At 46.3% G+C, this 17,924-nt stretch overlaps 1 protein-coding gene across 6 annotated transcripts in view; it reads left to right on the top strand.

The window, feature by feature from the left end:
- The window catches only part of Racgap1 (Rac GTPase activating protein 1), a 51,131-nt gene that overhangs the window by 16,821 nt on the left and 16,386 nt on the right, over positions 1–17,924 (top strand). For 2 of the 6 annotated variants that reach the window (XM_031355516.1, XM_031355506.1), the window contains 4 exons: positions 11,388–11,476; positions 14,385–14,590; positions 15,767–15,903; positions 17,606–17,675. In XM_031355516.1, coding sequence (XP_031211376.1) covers positions 11,392–11,476; positions 14,385–14,590; positions 15,767–15,903; positions 17,606–17,675 — 498 coding nt within the window. In that variant the 5' untranslated portion in view covers positions 11,388–11,391. Of the gene's footprint in view, positions 1–2,135; positions 2,251–2,283; positions 2,380–11,387; positions 11,477–14,384; positions 14,591–15,766; positions 15,904–17,605; positions 17,676–17,924 lie in introns of those variants that run through there. The other 4 variants (XM_031355525.1, XM_031355541.1, XM_031355531.1 and 1 more) reach the window with 4 other exon arrangements.

Genomic DNA, 17,924 nt, shown 5'->3' with positions numbered 1-17,924 from the left:
ATTTTTTTCCTCACCAGTCTGGTGCAGCAGGCAAAAGGGGCTGAGTGAGGTGGTGCTTGGCTCCCGGGTTTGGGTGGAGGACAGAATCTCCATCCCGTTCCCGCCCCACCCACGCCCAACCCCGCCTGCCCGCCACCAGGCATCTTTTGAACAAGTAGATTGGGTGGTGGGATGAAATACTGCCACCATCTGGTAGAGCTCAACTCACCGGCACTTGAATGATTTTCTTGGGGCTGCCCACCGTGCCAAATGCAGCAATAGATCATAGGGGTCTCCTAAGCCGATGGACTGCCAGCAAGGCAAGGGACGTCTACTGAGCACTTACTTTGTGCTGGGACATGTGCTTAGTTTTACAAAGGACGTCTGAGTATTCCTCTAAAGACCCCAAGAGACAGACATCATTTCTACTTATAGATGCCTGAGCCAAAGCACAGTTAGCACGTGGAAGGCCCTACAAAAGTAATTAAAAGAATCAGAAAAAGATGAGGTAACTCACACGGGGGGTGGTTTCCGGGGGTCGGGGGAGCTAGTGCTTATAGCAAAAGCAGAGAGGCAGGGAGCGTAGACTCCTCTGAAGAAAGCGGTTAAATCCAAGCCACTCAAAGGACAGAAAGGAGGACTTAGTCAAATGAAGAGGGGGAAGGGGCAGATGAAACACGGAGAGGAAAGCTCTGGGTGCTAGGAGTAGCTTGGTGCAATTCGGGACCTGTAAATGGAGGGAGCGGGGAAGGGCAGCAGGGGACCATGGAAGCACAGGCTAGGGGACCCTGTCAAGGACCCCATCTCCTTTTTTTTTTTTTTTTTTTGACAGGGTTTCTCTGTATAGCCCTGGCTGTCCACTATGTAGACCAGGCTGGCCTCGAACTCAGAAATCTGCCTGCCTCTGCCTTCTAAGTGCTGGGATTAAAGGCATGCGCCACCATTGCCTGGCACCCTGATCTTTTTTTAAGGAGGAGTGGTGAAGTGCAATAATTAATGGTTTTCAGCAAGGAAGAGCCATGGTTAGATCTGCTTTCTTGTTTGTTTTAGGCTGGTCTTGATCCCTCAGCCTCCACTCCTTAAGTGCTGGGGCTATGGGTGTGTGCCACCACGCCCACACAGAACTGCCTTTTAAAATACCGCAGTTGTAAAGAGCTCAAGGAAGGGTGGCTCCCTTGGGGATTAGACTTCCGAGGCAGACCAGGCTGGCCTTGAGTTTACAGAAATCTGCCTGCCTCTGCTGTGCTAGGATTAAAGGCATGTCCCTGGTTGTTTCTAGTAAGCTCTAGCTAGCCAAGTATTTTGTCAAGTTGCTAGTAGCCACACCTACCAGTAATTGGTAAATTCAGGAAGGAAGGGACTCCAACAGAGAGAAATAACAAAAAAGGAACAGAAACATTAGGAATACACTAATAGATTAAGAAGAATAGTTCGCTGTTGTATGTAAAGTGCATTTCTGATGTTGGGTCCAGATCTTTAAAAGTTTCAAAGTCTCTGTACCAATACAACGCCAAATTTTAAGTGCCATTTATTAGATGGGATTATAACACTTCATTTTGCATTTCTATTTGTTTTCTTGAGCTGTCTTCCCCCATTCATAGCTACTGGAAAGCAGAGACCACATGATCTGTATTTTTTTTTTTATTCTAAGCAGAGTGCTTGCTATAAAGTTGGCATACTTACTGTGCATCAAATAGAAGTCTGAATGAATGCGTGAATGAATGGAGGGATAATTATAGCTCAGTAAATATGGTTAAAATGATTGCTGCTCTTTCTGCTTCTGGAATTCTTCCTATTCTACAGTGAGACCCGAAACTATTCAGTTATTAGTTTCCAAGAGTCCTATTTGCCTGCCTGGGGAGATAGGAGGCAAGAGTAATATGCAATTAGTCAACAGGTCATTAGAATAATTGCAAGGAAGGGTGCCGGAGCCTGGAGTGTGAGTCCCACACGGGCCATGAAACACCCACTACCCCTGCAAAAGTGTGCCCTTAGTCAAAATGGCCCCTTCCGGGCGTCTCGCTGATGTGATGCGCATGCTCACTCCGTTTTGCGCCCGCCCCCTTTGGCCCTGACACGTGCGTCTTCGAGAGTATGATCTCCTCTGTGATTGGCTGGTGCGCGATTTTGAACCGGATCTGGCGGCGCGCTTTCGTACTGCCGTTAGTGAGGCGCGCCGCGGGTGGATAGCAGCCCTCCTGGGGCGCGGCGGCCGGAGAGTGAGCGTCGCGGGCCGAACGGGGTTGCGTGTGCGCGGGGCCGGCAGCCTCGGTAAGCCGGTGGAGGCCGCGAGCGGGCGGCGGGCGCGGGGAGGGGGCTGCTCTCGGCTTGGCGCTGCGTGCGAAGCCGGGGGCGTCCTTTCGAGGCGTGGCCCGACGGTGCGGGTGTGGTTCCCTCCAGGTGGTCCCGGCGAGCTGGGAGCTGGGAGTGGCCGGGAGAGAGCCCCTCGTACCCTTTTCCGAGCAGCAGTCTCTTCCGAGGGGCAAGTCGGGTGTTTGAGGAACCCGGCGGCCTCAAGTGGAGAGCCGCTGCCTTCTAGGCTGTCTCCCACAAGGCTAATTAGTTGTGGCGAGTTGGAATGTTGCAAATTCGGGTGATTTTTCAGCCCCCCCTTTTAATAATTTATTGCCCGACTCTGTCACTGCCTTTGGGGTGTATTAACAGTTTCCACCAACAGAAAAGCCAAGACTGTAATCTGGCAAGCATCAGAAACCCTCTTGGAGCGCCTACCAGAGTGTCTTTAAGCGTTCCTTGGTTTATGACGGCTTGTTCTTAACTATAAAGCTTAGTGAGAATCACTATCACAACATGGTATTTAGGTATTCCGGATTCATGTTCACGAGCCAGGGTCACTTACATTTGGCTCAAGAAGGAACACTCATATCCCTCGGAGTGAGAGCTTTGTTTTTGTGCCTCAAAAAGAAAGAGAGAGAGTTATCATTCCTAAGTAAACTGGACTCCGTGTATGTGTGATGATGTCTTAATGTAGCCCAGGCTGGTGGCCTCTTGCAGCCAAGGGATAACCTTGAACTTCTAATCCTCCTGTCCCTGAAGTGCTGGGATAACAGGCATTACAGGATAATTTGGCGATTACATGTGTGATCCACCATCCACCATTCTCAGTATTTGCAGTGTTGAGGACAGAAACCAGGGGTTGTCATGCCAGACAGGCATGGTATCAGCTAAGCTACAGGCCAGCACAACCCTACATGTCAGTTCAAGTAAGACTGCCTTCTACTAGCCCTTAAAAACTCTGTTGACGATGAGGCTGCATGTCAGGCTGCTGGGGTGCAGTAATGATGGGGACTCTTGTGCTGTCCGCTGGCCAGCTTAGCTTCTGGGTGGATGAAAGGTAGGTGTGTGCCTGTTTCTGTTTTAAATTCGGAGACAGGGTTTTGCGGTATGTAACAGCTCTGTATGTCCTGGAATGCACAGAGATCTGCCTGCCTCTGTGTCTCCCAAGCACTGGGATTCAAGGTGTGCACTGCCATTCCCCAGGTGAAAGGCAGTTAATTCAGGCCAAAACTTCATCTGATAGTCACTAGGAGGTGGCTGGTGTGTTAGTGGACCCAAAGATCACTCAGATAGTTTGGCTGAAGATCTGAGACATTCTGTCGAACTCTCTACAAATACACAAGCTCTAATCTTAGCCTTATTCTGTTTTGGTTCTGTTTTGCTTTTTGTTTTTTGAGATAGTTTTATAGATTTTTTTTTTTTTTTTTTTTTTTTTTTTTTTTTTTTTTGGTTTTTTGAGACAAGGTTTCTCTGTGTAGCCCTGGCTGTCCTGGAACTCACTCTGTAGACCAGGCTGGCCTCTTAACTCAGAAATCCGCCTGCCTCTGCCTCCCAAGTGCTGGGATTAAAGGCGTGCGCCACCACCGCCTGGCTGTTTTATAGAATTCTTAACACTGGCTTTTTACTCTGGGAATTTAAGTTGACAAAAGTTTTAGTTCAATATAGTCTTTCTATATTACCTTGGCTGGCTTCCAATCAGGATTACCCTGCCTCAGCTACCAGAGTAGCTGGGGTTACAGAGGCACATGCCACCATAGTCAGTTACTACAGTTTTAGAAAATACTCTGGCAGTATTTAGCAAAAGCCGTGTGTGTGTATGAAATCTCCTTATGTGGGGCATGTGGCAGAATCTTTTATATATTTTTATTTTTTAAATATTGGTAATTTGACTGCATGTATATCTGTGTGAGCGTGTCAGATCCCCCTGGGGATGGAGCTACAGACAGTTGTGAGCTGCCATGTGGGTGCTTGGAATTGAACCTAGATCTTCTGAAAAAGCAGCCAGTGCTTTTCACTCAGCCTTAACTGCTGAGCCATCTCTCCAGCAGCCCCTCCTCCCTATAAGGTTTTTATATCATGCTACATTAATTAGAAACCTGTTGCAAGGACTCACCTTAAACCTGAGGAAGAAAACTGGCCTTGAGAAGGTTCACTCATTGAGTGAGTGTCAGGTCACCAAGCCCTAGGCACTGTTCTAGATACCAGGGCTCTGCAGACAGCAAACTAAGACAAGTGCTCTGCAGCAGAATAAACCCGGAGTTATGGGAAAGGCCGAGTTTAAAATAGTGTGGCTGGTGGAGAGTAAACTGAGAAGTAAATTCCCAGGGGTGGGGGAGATGAGGTGGGGAAACTGCCCCTGCTAGAGACTGCGGCAGAGGGTGACTGAGAAACTGAATTCAAAGAGAGTGACTAGAGCAATGGTAGCCCACCTCTTTAGTGCTAGCTCAGTGGAAACAAGATGCCAACAATCAAACCCTGTGTGCCCTGCTGTGGAGCTGTGATGGCATATGCTGGGCAGAGGGCTGGCTGAGGCTGATGAGCTTTGTGCTGTGCCCCACATATTCCCATTGTGAGGTATGACTGCCTGAGCTGCAGTCCTTAGGAAAGGGCTGTGATTGCTAAGACAGACTGGGTAGGCCTCACAGGAAACAGCAGCAGTGTGTGAACTTGCCATCACTCCAGTTCTCCCTCCCTCACTCTGGTCTTCACTCACTGGGCTGGGAGCATTCTTTGTACTCTTTCTGCAGTAGACTTGCTCATAGGAAAGTTTGGCCTCACGGTAGAATTTCTTCTGTCAGTTGGATGGAGCCTCTGAAACAGAGCAGAAGCCTGACACTTAGGGAAATGAATTGTTCTCAAGTGCTTTTGAATGAAAGCACCTTAGTCCGAGCTGGTCTTTGGGAGTATGTCTGTGGCAGCAGGAAACCTACACTGTCTTGGGAGTCTCCAGACAGCAACGTATATGATAATGTTTTCCATTAAAATACTCTGCTGGAAAAAAAATCAAGCAATCTGCCAATGCTTTGTCTTCTGCTTATGTGATGTAACCCTCTTGATACGTCTAAAAATACCTGATATATAGTTTTCTTAATAATGTTGTTTGTAGGACGAGTATAGATGCTTTCCCAGGATCCCCTGCAGTAAGATCCGTAATAGTGTGTTGTTCTGGAGGACTGTCTGTCTCTTTCCCAGGTGACCGAAATTAAACTGGAGGCTCAAAGCAATCATAGGAGCTGAGTCTTTCTCCTAGTGTTGCCAGATTGCTCCCTTAGGGATACTCACAGATTGGGAATGTAGCACAGTGACTTCGCCACCTCTGAGGCTCCCCATCAATAGCAGCTGAGATTCTGGGCACCTTTTGTTTAAAGTGCTCTATAAACAGATCCCCATGCTCACACAAGGGCCTTTGCAGTGTTGTCAAAAGGCAGCAGCCTCTGCTTGGCAAGGGACAGCTGCTCCAAGCTGAGAGCAGCGCTCTACAGCTCGACTGCTTCTGTTTGCTCTCAGTACTGCCTCTCCTAGCCATGCTGCTAAATAATAAAGGGGGGAGGGTGCAAATGTGGCCCAGCAGGAAATTTAACTGACACTGAAAAGGCTGAGTGAGTTTTGCCCCCCCACATTACGATTTGAGAGTCAGTCGTGATGCAGAGGGGTGGTTTGTCGTCTATAAAGAATTCCTGAGAGTCACTTCTGTAAGACTATATGAGCTTCAGCATAGAGAGAGGAGTGTACTTTACTAAACCAAGTTCTGATTCTCAAACCTAACATTAGAGGAGGGAAAATCAGCTTTCTTCATAATCAGGAGCTTCTTCTGGAGCAGCTTGTTTGACGGGTCAGAAGTTTGCAGTCTTTTTGGTCTGGGTTCTAGCTGGCATCTGTGTTTACACACATGGCCGTGCTTTGTGACTGTTAGGATTTGCAGGTGTCTGAGAAAATCTGCAGCATATACGACGGTGGGTGCTTTATAACATTTTAATGTGTTAAGGTAGGAAGAAAACAGACACCTGGGTGTCACTGGGGGCTCAGCGCTTAGTCATTTCAGGTTTCTGAGCCTTTAAGTTGTCTGTGAAATGGCAGCTTAGTTAATTAGATTCACATGAAGAAAAAATGTGAAATGTCAAGTTTAGTACTCAATTCACAGCAAAGGCATATATTAAATATTATGTAGTACTATTTTAAAAAATTGTCTGTGCTTCTGAATTTAGTGGAGCCTCATGTGGAGACAGTCTAGACAACTTGGGAAATTACTAGAGTTGCGAATCACTCTTCCAGGGTCTAATTAGCAGCTATCAGACCCAGAGCCACACACAGACCCACTCCTGCTTTCTGTACATTAGAACTTTCTCCTGCTTTCTGTACATTAGAACTTTTCACCTACATTTGCATTCTCTTTTGAGGTAGGTAGTGTCCTTTCTTCTCTGTAAATGGACGGGTGGTGGTGACGCCTTTAATCCCAGCACTTGGGAGGCAGAGGCAGGCGGATTTCTGAGTTAAGAGGCCAGCCTGGTCTACAGAGTGAGTTCCAGGACAGCCAGGGCTACACAGAGAAACCATGTCTTGAAAAACCAAAAAACAAACAAACAAACAAACAAACAAAACCAAACTAGTGTGTCTGAATAGCAACTGATAAGAGTGCTGGGGGATGGGCTGGGGGGGGATGTTGGAAGCAGGAAGGGACAGTTCAGGAAGTCAATCCAACTGAGCAGTGACAATTGCATGGGATGAGGAGGCTCTGACCCATCTATGAGAAAAGTCAGCAGAAAAGGGAGAAACCAAAGATATTTCTGAAATTTGGAACTGAACATGAAAATAGGAAGATGAAATTTGGGAGTGAGAGCCAGGCCTGGTGTTATACACCTTTTGTCCTACCATTCAGGAGGCAGAGGCAGTTGTATCTTGAGTTCAAGGCCAGCCTGGTCTATAGATCGAGTTCAGGCTAGCATAGACTGCATGATGAGACCTTGTCTCAAGAACCAACAGTTACACCCAGGAGTCAGTAGGACAGTTGATGTATGTGAAGGAGAAGGGAAAATGGTATCTCAGGGAGGTTCAACACTAGAGTGTCCTTGAGAACTCCAGCGCTTTAGTTGACAGACTGGAGAGAAATTGTGTGGCGAGCTATCAGAGCCTGAGTGGCGGCTGGAGTAGAGTAGTGAGATGAATTCAGAGACTTTAGGGATTCAGTTAGTAAGGTTTGGCACTGGGAAGGATACCTGGACTGCTGGTAAGCCCGCAGTAACTGACAGAGCCAAGAATGCCTCTCTGCCTACACTAGAGCCTTAGACTTTAATAACCATCTCCATTCTATGACAGGTACCACAGCACAGCAGTGCACCATGTAAATATGTGGTTTTGGAATCAGCTTTGTTGTAAGAGACTGCTGCTTGCTTTTAGCTGGGCAGAGTGGCTCATGCCTTATAACATCAGCAGTTGTTGTAGGAGTGCTATGAGTTCAAAGCCAGCCTGGGCTGTCTCAAAACAAAACCACAGTAAGCCAACCTTACTCCTGGAATTACCACAGGAACAGAGTAATAACAAACTAAAGAAGCTTGAGTAAATGTGAGGACTCTTTTTATCTCTGCTGCTGTAACAAAATACTTAAATTGGGTAATTTATGAAGAATATTTATTTTGTGTGTGTACACAGGAACCAGGTCAGCCTCCAGTGGAGTTCCTCGGGGAGCTGTCCACTGTGGGCTGTTCCTCGGGGAGCTGTCCACCGTGGGCTGTTCCTCGGGGAGCTGTCCACCGTGGGCTGTTCCCCGGGGAGCTGTCCACCGTGGGCTGTTCCCCGGGGAGCTGTCCACCGTGGGCTGTTCCCCGGGGAGCTGTCCACCGTGGGCTGTTCCCCGGGGAGCTGTCCACCGTGGGCTGTTCCCCGGGGAGCTGTCCACCGTGGGCTGTTCCCCGGGGAGCTGTCCACCGTGGGCTGTTCCCCGGGGAGCTGTCCACCGTGGGCTGTTCCCCGGGGAGCTGTCCACTGTGGGCTTTTGCCTTGTTTATTTGAGATAGGGTCTTACTGTGTGTGGCCTTAACTCACAGAGACCTGACTGCCTCTGCCTTCCCAGTGCTGGGATAAATGATGGAGGGAAAGTCCTGCGTCACCACACCTGCCCAGTCTCACTGAGGCCTGGGGGTGCACTCTAGGAATCCTTCTGTTGCTTCCTCAGGGCAAAGATTGTAAGTGTACATCACCTGCTCAGCTCAGAGTTGGCTTCTCTTTTTCTTTCTTCTTCTTTTTTTTTGTTTTTTTTTGTTGTTGTTGTTTTTGTTTTTTTCGAGACAGGGTTTCTCTGTGTAGCCCTGGCTGGCCTGGAACTCACTCTGTAGACCAGGCTGGCCTCGAACTCAGAAATCCACCTGCCTCTGCCTCCCAAGTGCTGGGATTACAGGTGTGCGGCACCGCCGCCCTGCTTGTTTCTCCTTTTCATTCTGTCTGTGTGGGTAGTGTGTGTACCTGGCACGGCATGCAGGTGTTGGTCAGAGGGTAACTGGGAAGTCCTCGTGTTTGGTTGTGGGGTTGAACAGGGGTGTTAGGCTTGTGCAGGAGAGTCCTTAGCCTCTGAGCCATGGGCGCTGAGGATCAGCCTAGGGGCCTCATGCTTGTGCATCAGGCACACCATGGGTGGCGCTCTCCCTTTACCTCTCCCATCCCCAAACAGGCATTTATTTCTTAGAGATTAGAAAGTCAAGGTGAAAGTGCTAGGAGACTACTCGGTCAGGATTTCCTGTTTCCATGATGAAGCCTTATTATGATCTCATGTGGCAGAAGAGCAGTAGAGCCACGGAGTCCTTCAGGCCCTTTTCCAAGGGCACCCCACTTCCTTGATCCCTAGTTCTGCTGCAATGGGGAATTCAGTTTCAGCATGCATTGTGGAGGGGCACAAGCAGAGAGGGTCAGGTCAGGTCTTACTGTCATTTAAGACACATTTTTGGTGATTATTTTGAGACGAGGTCTTGTCATGTGCCCTCCTGGCCTGGAGCGAGTGACCATTCTGCCTTTATCTCTAGTACTGAGCTTTTAGTACACAGTACCACGCCTGCCTGCTGTGGTGGTACACACCTTTAAATCCAGTGACAGGCAGATCTCTGGGTTCCAGGCCAGGTCTCAAAAACAAGAAAAGCCACTCTCTCCATTTTCAACATCATGGTTGCAGCAGAAACTGCTTGTCTGAGTCCCTTAGCAGAAGTTTTCTTGTTTTGAATTGCAGGAACTACTTATGATGTTGAGGTAGAAGCAGGGTTCACTTAGGATTTTGAGGTAGAAGAGATCAATATCCCGTGTTAAAGCTGCTGGCCAGTAGCCTCCATGTTTACTGGAGCCAGAGGAGATGATCATGTGAATCAATGCTGAGTGTTCTGCTCTGCAGCACCTGCCTGTGGGTTTGTTAAGTCTGTGGACCCCATGCTTTCCACGTGTCTTCCTGCTGGCCTTAACACCATGCCTGTGCGATGCAGGGTTAGTTTGGTTGCTTAGCAGCTTGCCATGGTCAGTTGCCTGGAACCAGATCTGTTGCCATTTGAAGAGCATGGTTCCAGCTCTGTTCAGGTGATACTGCAGAAGCTTGGAGCTGCTAGGATTTATTTCATTTTATTTACTATTGTAGCAGTTGTTTCATAACTACAAATGAATATTTCTGTAGTGTTTAATACAAAATATTTTTATGCTCACACATTCTTTTGTTCTTTGTGGAGTTTTTTTTTTTTTTTTTTTTTTTTTTTTTTTTTTTTTTGTTTGTTTCTTTTCCTTTGTCCATTTCCTAGTGTCCTAGCTTGTCTTACAAACATTTACAAAAATTGCTAAAATTCAAAATAGAGTTCTGAAACTGTTTTAGATAGATAAAGTGGTGACTTAGAGCATCAGCGGTAAGAAAGGCATGAGAATCCTCTAATGGGTTTCTAAGAATATTTTATTTTGGGGTGAAATTTGACTACTTTCTTTTTATAATTTTTGTCATATTCAGTAAATGTCCTTCTTGACCACTAAATGAACTTACTTTTCTAGTCCATTCCTGGCTGAAGTTTATTTGGAACGGAGCTGCCTGGAAGGCCTGAGCTTTTAATGTAATGTTTAGCGGGTCTTTGGGGGAGCACAAAGCCTGAAATCCCCTTTACAGAGCACACTAGGAATGCTCTGTCCTCGGCCCTGACTATGAGGTGGCGTTCTGTCTCTCTGATGCCAGAGTGCTATAACATAATCCTTCGCCTGTACTTAGTATAGATTTATAGACACAGTCCCTGCATGCAGTCCGACAGAGAGCCCGCACTACAGAAATAGTTCTTGTGCTGCTGAGCTGGCAGTTTCCCTACTTAATCACTGTGTGATGTCACCTGTGCCATTGGTGAGAAATGTGCTGACCACGTCCTGCCTTTTAAGAGACAGTTGTGACAGGACATTAGCCAAAAGTGAAATTAGAAATAAACATTTTAAGTTAGATTATAGGTTTTCAATGTCTGAAATATTAAAGTAACCAAAAATGTTAACTTAGATTTGAAGAACCACATTTTGTGTTATTTACAATCCATTGGCATGCTCATTCCTACTGAAGGCAATTAGCACCAGCTTCTTTATGAGGAGTAAGGGGCGTAGATGTAGACAGGAAGGCAGATGTCCTCAGTGCTTTCCAATGGCTTCTAGTTTATAAGGGAATCTTTGTTTTTGCTTTTGGAGACAGGGTTTCTCTGTCTCTTGGAACTCAAACTCAGACTGCTTGCCTTTGCATCTCAAGACTAAATCTAAAGGCGTGTACCACCACAGCCTGGATTCATGAGTGAGTCTTTTACTGCAGCTTCAATCTGGCACGTGCTTGTAATCTCAGCACTTGGAAGGCTGAGGCAGGAAGATTGTGAGTTCAAGGCCAGCCTGAACAACACAGTGCAAGATTGTCTTAAAATATAAACAAGCAGCCTGGTATGATTATGCATCCTTTAATCCTAGCATAGGCAGATCTCTTAATCGACGAGGGGGGAATATTGGCTTGAGATTCTTATAATGGTGGTTGTAGATAGGAGAGTCCAGGTGTTGGTCACTGATGGATTTATTAGATTGATGCTGAATCCTGTAAAGGGGAGAAGAAAGCAGTTTCCTATAATGTATATTTGATTTCTTGACAGAAAGATGGATACTGCAATGGTGAATTTGTGGACTCTGTTTGAGCAGCTTGTGCGCCGGTTGGAGATTATCAATGAAGGAAATGAGAGCAGTAAGTCATTCCGAGGTGGGCCGTGGGGGATGGGGAGGAAGTATGGGGGAGACAGAAAGGAAGCCCAGCAGATCTGTTCTTTCTAATGCCGAAGTGTGTTGAAATTTGAAAGCTGGTATACTTTCAGGTTCCCTAAAAAAAAAAAAAAAAAAAAAAAAAAAATGATGGCTACTTATGGCCAAAGCCAAAAGGCTATTACAATGTGTTCTGTGTGTCGGGGTGCCATGGGAGACAGAGGAGGGCAAGGGGGCCTCTGGAGCTGTAGTTACTGGATGTTGTAGGCTACCCCGAGATGGGTGCTAGGACGGTGACTCAGGTCCTTCCTACCTCTGAGCTACTGTTCACGTTTTGTTTGTTTATTTGTTTGTTTTTTTTCCTGTTCATGTTTTTAAGTGACCTTTATGAAAGCTAGCTTGCTTTCTTGCATTCTATTTCTTTCTTCTTTCTTGGGTGTCTTTTCATAGAATACTGAGTATTAATTACCATTTTCTTATTCCATGAAGTGGGAAAAATCTGGATTTCTAAGCATGTTGCTTTTTTCTGTTTTAAGAGGGTCGGTCTCAGCTGGGTGGTGGTGACATACTCCTTTAATCCCAGAACTTGAGAGGCAGAGGCAGGTGGATTTCTGAGTTCCAGGACAGCCTAGTCTACAGAGTGAGTTCCAGGACAGCCAGGGCTACACAGAGAAACCCTGCCTGGAAAAAAAAAAGAGGGTTGGTCTCATACTATAACCCAGACAGTTGAAGTCATGGTAGTCCTCGCCCTCCTGACTCCAAGCACAAAGCCACCTCTGCAGCAGTGTTCTTCATGCTCCCGCATAGGCACACATCCAGTTCACTAAGTAGCCCAGGCTGGCCTAAAAGCTCTGTTCTTTCTCCCTCAGTCTCCTAAGTCCTGGCTGTCCTGGAACCTACCATGTAGACCAGGCTGGCTTTGAACTTAAAGAGATCTGCCTGCCTCGCCTCTTACCTTTAGTCTCCAAGTGCTGGGACCAAAGGTGTGCACCACCACACCTAGCTGTGATTTTTTTTTTTAATCCTTTTCTAAATTTTAAAACTTTTTTTTCCCTTTTTTTTTTCCAGACAAGGTTTCTCTGTGTAGCCCTGGCTGTCCTAGAACTCACTCTGTAGACCAGGCTGGCCTCGAACCCAGAAACCCGCTTGCCTCTGCCTCCCACGTACTGGGATTAAAGGCGTGTGTCACCACTGCCCGGCTTAAATTTTAAAATTTATGTGCATTGATGTTTTGACTGTATGCATGTCTGTGTGAGGGTGTCAGATTCCCTGCAACTAGAGTTAGACAGGTGTGAGCCGCCATAGGGTTGCTGGGAATTGAACCTGGGTCTCTGGAAAAGCAGCCAGTGCTCTTAACTGATGAGCCTTCTTTCTAGCCCTAATTTTTTTTTTTTTTTTTTTGGTTTTTCGAGACAGGGTTTCTCTCTATAGCCCTGGCTGTCCTGGAACTCACTTTGTAGACCAGGCTGGCCTCGAACTCAAAAATCCACCTGCCTCTGCCTCCCAAGTGCTGGGATTAAAGGCGTGCGCCACCACCGCCTGGCTCTAGCCCTAATTTTTGATGCTTGGTATTTACGTTGCCTAAGATAATTTTCATACTGTCTTATTTTGCTAAAATTAATCTGCTGCTAATATAAGTTCCCTTATGACCTACTTAGTTCCTTCCTTCCTTTCTTCCTTCCTTCCTTCCTTTCTTCCTTCCTTCCTTCCTTCCTGGTTTTTGGAGACAGGGTTTCTCTGTGTAGCCCTGGCTGTCCTGGAACTCACTCTGTAGACCATGCTGGCCTCGAACTTAGAAATCCGCCTGCCTCTGCCTCCTGAGTGCTGGGATAAAAGGTGTGCGCCACCATGGGCCTGGCTCAATTTCTCTTTATGAGTTTGTATACTAAGAAGTTTAGTCACATTAAAATTGTTTGTATGTTGTATATTTCTGTACATGGTTTAAATTTGTATAGCAAAAATGCCCTACCTAAAACTCCCATAAATGTGGTAGCTTCGTGTGAGTGTGGCTTGGTTTCATGCTCTAGGATGCTGTAGGAGGCTGAGCTTAACTCAGGAGCTGTGAGGCAGTTGGCGCACTCACTTTAGGGCAGTCTTTCCCAGCAGCAGGAGATAAAATTGAGTGCTGCTGCGTGTCTAGCTTTGAGGTGCTTCATGCTGCTTAGGAGTGTCGTCTTTGCAGACGTTTGAACAGAGTCCCCATTCTGCCACCAGTGACTTTCCAAGAGCCAGTGTGATCATTTCTGCCATTATCCTGGAGTGTTTACTAACCCTTCAGCAAAGCAACTGGCTCTTTACTTTCTAATCAATATTTGTATAATTATCACTGAATGGAATTATAAGCTTTAGATAGCTATAATATTTATCCACATCTACTAGAGCATACTGTAGCAGTTATACCTGAATTTGCCATTTAACTCTGGCACAGCAATATGTTACTGTGAAGGAGGTTATTTTGTTTTATGTGACTGTTGTGGTGTGTGACAGCTACCCCAAAGGTGTCCCTCTTTGATTACCTTCTGTTCAGGAGCTTTCAACATAGGTGACATCTGGAGCCAGGTGACTAATGAGTCACATACTCCATCCATAGCAGATGCCCTGGTTAGGCCAAAAGTGAGTGGCCTTTGGAATCAGGCATTGCTTTCCACTGAGCTGTTGTCCAAAGTGAAAAACAGGGTTGGTTCCTGGTCAGTTTCAGCTGTGTCTGGCCATAGTCCAGCAAGACTATATTTGGGATGGAGCTAACTGTAGGACCTGCTTGTTTGATATTTGGGATGGAGCTAACTGTAGGACCTGCTTGTTTGATATTTGGGGTGGAGCTAACTGTAGGACCTGCTTGTTTGAACAGCTGTATCTTTGCTGCTTGGATTATTGAAGTTTTTACCTGTCTTCAGTTGAATTCATCCAGGTTGTGAAGGACTTTGAGGACATCCGAAAGAAATGTCAAAGAACCAACCAGGAGCTGGAGAAATTCAAAGATCTGTTGTTGAAAGCAGAGACTGGGCGGAGCGCTCTGGACGTTAAGCTGAAGCATGCCCGCAATCAAGTGGATGTGGAGATCAAAAGGAGACAACGAGCCGAGGCAGAATGTGCAAAGCTGGTACGTGTCGCTTTGCATATCACACGGGTGATATGTCTGGTAACGTTTCTACTGAACATATAGACCCATTTTCTGCTTCTACATAGAGAACTCATTTGACATCTTGCCTGTGATTCGAGATGAAACTGAAGCCTGTGACTTCGGTTTCATAGTTTGAAACTTTCAGTTTTTTAGTTTGAAAATTTATTTTCTTCTTTAGGCTTGAAACTTTTTCACTAGACAGGTTTCAAATGAGAGTTTAAAGAATTATAGCAGCTAAAGATGCAGTGCAGTTGGTGAAGTGTGCCTGGCATTCACAGCCCCAGACTCTAGCACTACTTTTTTTAAAAAAATAAAAATAAAAATGGGAACAAGAAGGAAATTCTAGAATACTTATGTAATACAGTTTATTTGTTATTCTGTAGGGGTGTGTGTGTGTGTGTGTGTCTGTCTGTCTGTCTGTCTTTCTTTTGAGATAGGGTTCTACTATATAATCCCTGATGACCTTAAACTCAGGGGTGATCCTCCTGCCTCTTGCTTCCTGAATAATGGGTTTCGTGGTACATGCCACCATGCCCAGCCTATATTGTTTATTATAAATTCAAAGAACATTGTCCTTTTATGAATTGGTGGCACTGGCCTTTGTCATCTAGGCTCTCTTCTAGCACAGAATAAAGGGCTGGATACAGTCATAGTTGAGCAGTGTGGCTGGAATACAGTGTGTTGTGATGTGTATGGTGCAATAGAAAGCATTACTCAAGGGAACTAATTCATTTTAGCTCAGTGTAGATGCCTCAGGACGCCCAAACTGTCTGCATTACAGCTTTGTGTCTATTTTAATGTTCTTTCATATAGAGAAACATGCGTCTGACTTCTTTGATCATAAAGGAAGCCAATAATTGTTGTGATAAAGACAATACTTTAAGATCTATTCTGGAGCTCTCATTCTAGATCATTCTCCTTGGATTAGCAGGTTAATCTAAAGGTCTCATAGCGGAGATCTTGCTGTTCTTATGGGGTTGTCCTTACTCATCAGAAGCCGGCCGCAGTCTGGACTTGATGTGAATTAATATTCCATTGTTGTAATGCCTTCCTGAAGGCCCATTTGCATGCTGTCCCTAATGTCTTCTGCCTATGCCATAAACTTGAGGTGAAGCTCTTTTCTGGTTATGATGTTCACTCTGCTTTGGCCTGTAGGAACAACAGATTCAGCTGATTCGAGATATACTCATGTGTGACACATCTGGCAGTATTCAGCTAAGCGAGGAACAAAAATCAGCTCTGGCTTTTCTCAACCGAGGCCAAGCATCCAGTGGCAACGCTGGGAACAATAGGTGGGGGACTGCATCTGTTGTTATCTGATCACACTGCAGCACAGCTGTCACAAGTCCCGTTTTCTGATCTCTTAAATATACTGTTTCCAGGATGTGTGCTGAACAAAGCAGAAAGAGCCTTAGGGGGGCGGGGAGGGGGGCTGAGGGAGGAAGAGAGGCCAAAAAGCCCACCCCCCATTTGCTTTCATTGTTCTTTAGCTTTGCTTAGGATGTTGTTTCACTGTGGGTACAATTTTGATGTTGGTGTTAAATTATACATATACAATATGTACAATATACAGTAACTACTCCTGTACAGTAATTAAGGACTGAGAAGGTGACAGCGCCTGTTCTGCAGTACCTGCCTGTTTATTCTTTGGAGAGCTCTTACTGCGGCTGGGAGCTAAGACCAGACAGACAGTCACTAAAACAGTCTCAGCCAGGCTGTGGATGTGATACTTGTAGCACAGTAAATAAGAAGCGCCATACCACTGGGCGGCGGTGGTGCACGCCTTTAATCCCAGCATTTGGGAGGTAGAGGCAGGCGGATTTCTGAGTTTGAGGCCAGCCTGGTCTACAGAGTGAGTTCCAGGACAGACAGGGCTACACAGAGAAACCCTGTCTCGAACCCCCCCCCAAAAAAAGAAGCAGCTATACCGTTGGAGTTACTCGTTTTTATAGGCTGGTTGGTCCGTGGGGCATCTTACTTTGTTTGGTTTGGTAAGATAGAGCCTTAGGGTGTGGCCAACCTTTCTCTTCCTCCCAAATGCTGAGATTAGAGCTGGGATGCGACTGCCCAGCTCATGTGGAACCTATAATTAAGAAAATATATTGGGCTGGAGAGATGGCTCAGTCGTTAAAGGCTAGGCTCACAACCAAAAATATAAGAAAATATATGATTGTGATTTCTTTTTTTTTTTAATATTAAAAATGAGTATTTATGTGTGAAGGTAAGCCATATGTGCAGGGTACCTATGAAAATCAGAAGAAGGTCCTGAGTCCCTGGAATGAGAGCTATAGAAGATTAAAGCTGCCAGGAACTGAACTCCATCCAGTCCTGGAAGAATAGTATATGCTCTTAATCACTGAGCATCTCTCAGCCCCCTCCCGCAACACAACCTGTATTTTGAGGTGGGGGTCTTTCATATCCCAGGCTGGCTTTGAACTTCTGATCCTCTGCCTGTACATAGAAAATGCTACAAGTACCTGCATGGACCCCTATCTCTAGGTTGGGCTTAATGTCTTCAAAAGCCAGTGCTGTCGGGGGTAGGCCCAGATAGTAGAGTCTGTATTGCTCAGTTCCCAGCACCTTTCAAACTGGGCCTGGAGTTACACATTTGTGATCCCAGCATTAGGGAAGTTGAAAATCATCTCCTGTGACAAAAGAAGTTCCTGGGCAGCCTGGGCTAGAGGCCTTGTCTTAGATAAAGCAACAACAACAACAACAACAACAGAACTCAAAAGCCCAGTGCTGGGAGTACCCACTGTAGGCGGCAGACATGATTGGACTCAGCCTGCGTCCTTGTAGGGCACACTCAGCAAGAAAAGCCCCGTGGGCCTGGCTGCAGTACCCTGAGCTAGTCTGCGCTTAACGGCCGCTCAGGCTTCATCTTGTTCGCTCGCTCCATCGCTCATGTTACCTGACCAGTAGGACTTTCGGGTGCTGGTGGCTTTTATGTTTTATGGTGTTCTATGTCTAACACTGTTACTGTTTTTAATCCAGACTGTCAACGATTGATGAATCTGGTTCCATTTTATCAGATATCAGCTTTGACAAGACTGATGAATCACTGGTAATAAACATTTGATTTCTGGAGTTATCTACTTTTGTTAACCTGCTCCTGCAGGAGCATCTCTGCCCCTGTAGTGGTGAGGCTGAGGCTGTGGGTGAGGCTGTGGGTGAGGCTGAGGCTGAGGCTGAGGCTATGGGTGAGGCTGAGGCTGTGGCTGAGGCTGTGGGTGAGGCTGAGGCTGAGGCTGTGGGTGAGGCTGAGGCTGTGGCTGAGGCTGAGGCTGAGGCTGAGGCTGAGGCTGTGGGTGAG

This window comes from Mastomys coucha, unplaced genomic scaffold, assembly GCF_008632895.1.
Source record: "Mastomys coucha isolate ucsf_1 unplaced genomic scaffold, UCSF_Mcou_1 pScaffold11, whole genome shotgun sequence".
Lineage (NCBI taxonomy): Eukaryota > Metazoa > Chordata > Mammalia > Rodentia > Muridae > Mastomys > Mastomys coucha.
Note: the sequence above shows the minus strand (reverse complement) of the source record. Positions and strands in the feature narration are given on the sequence as shown.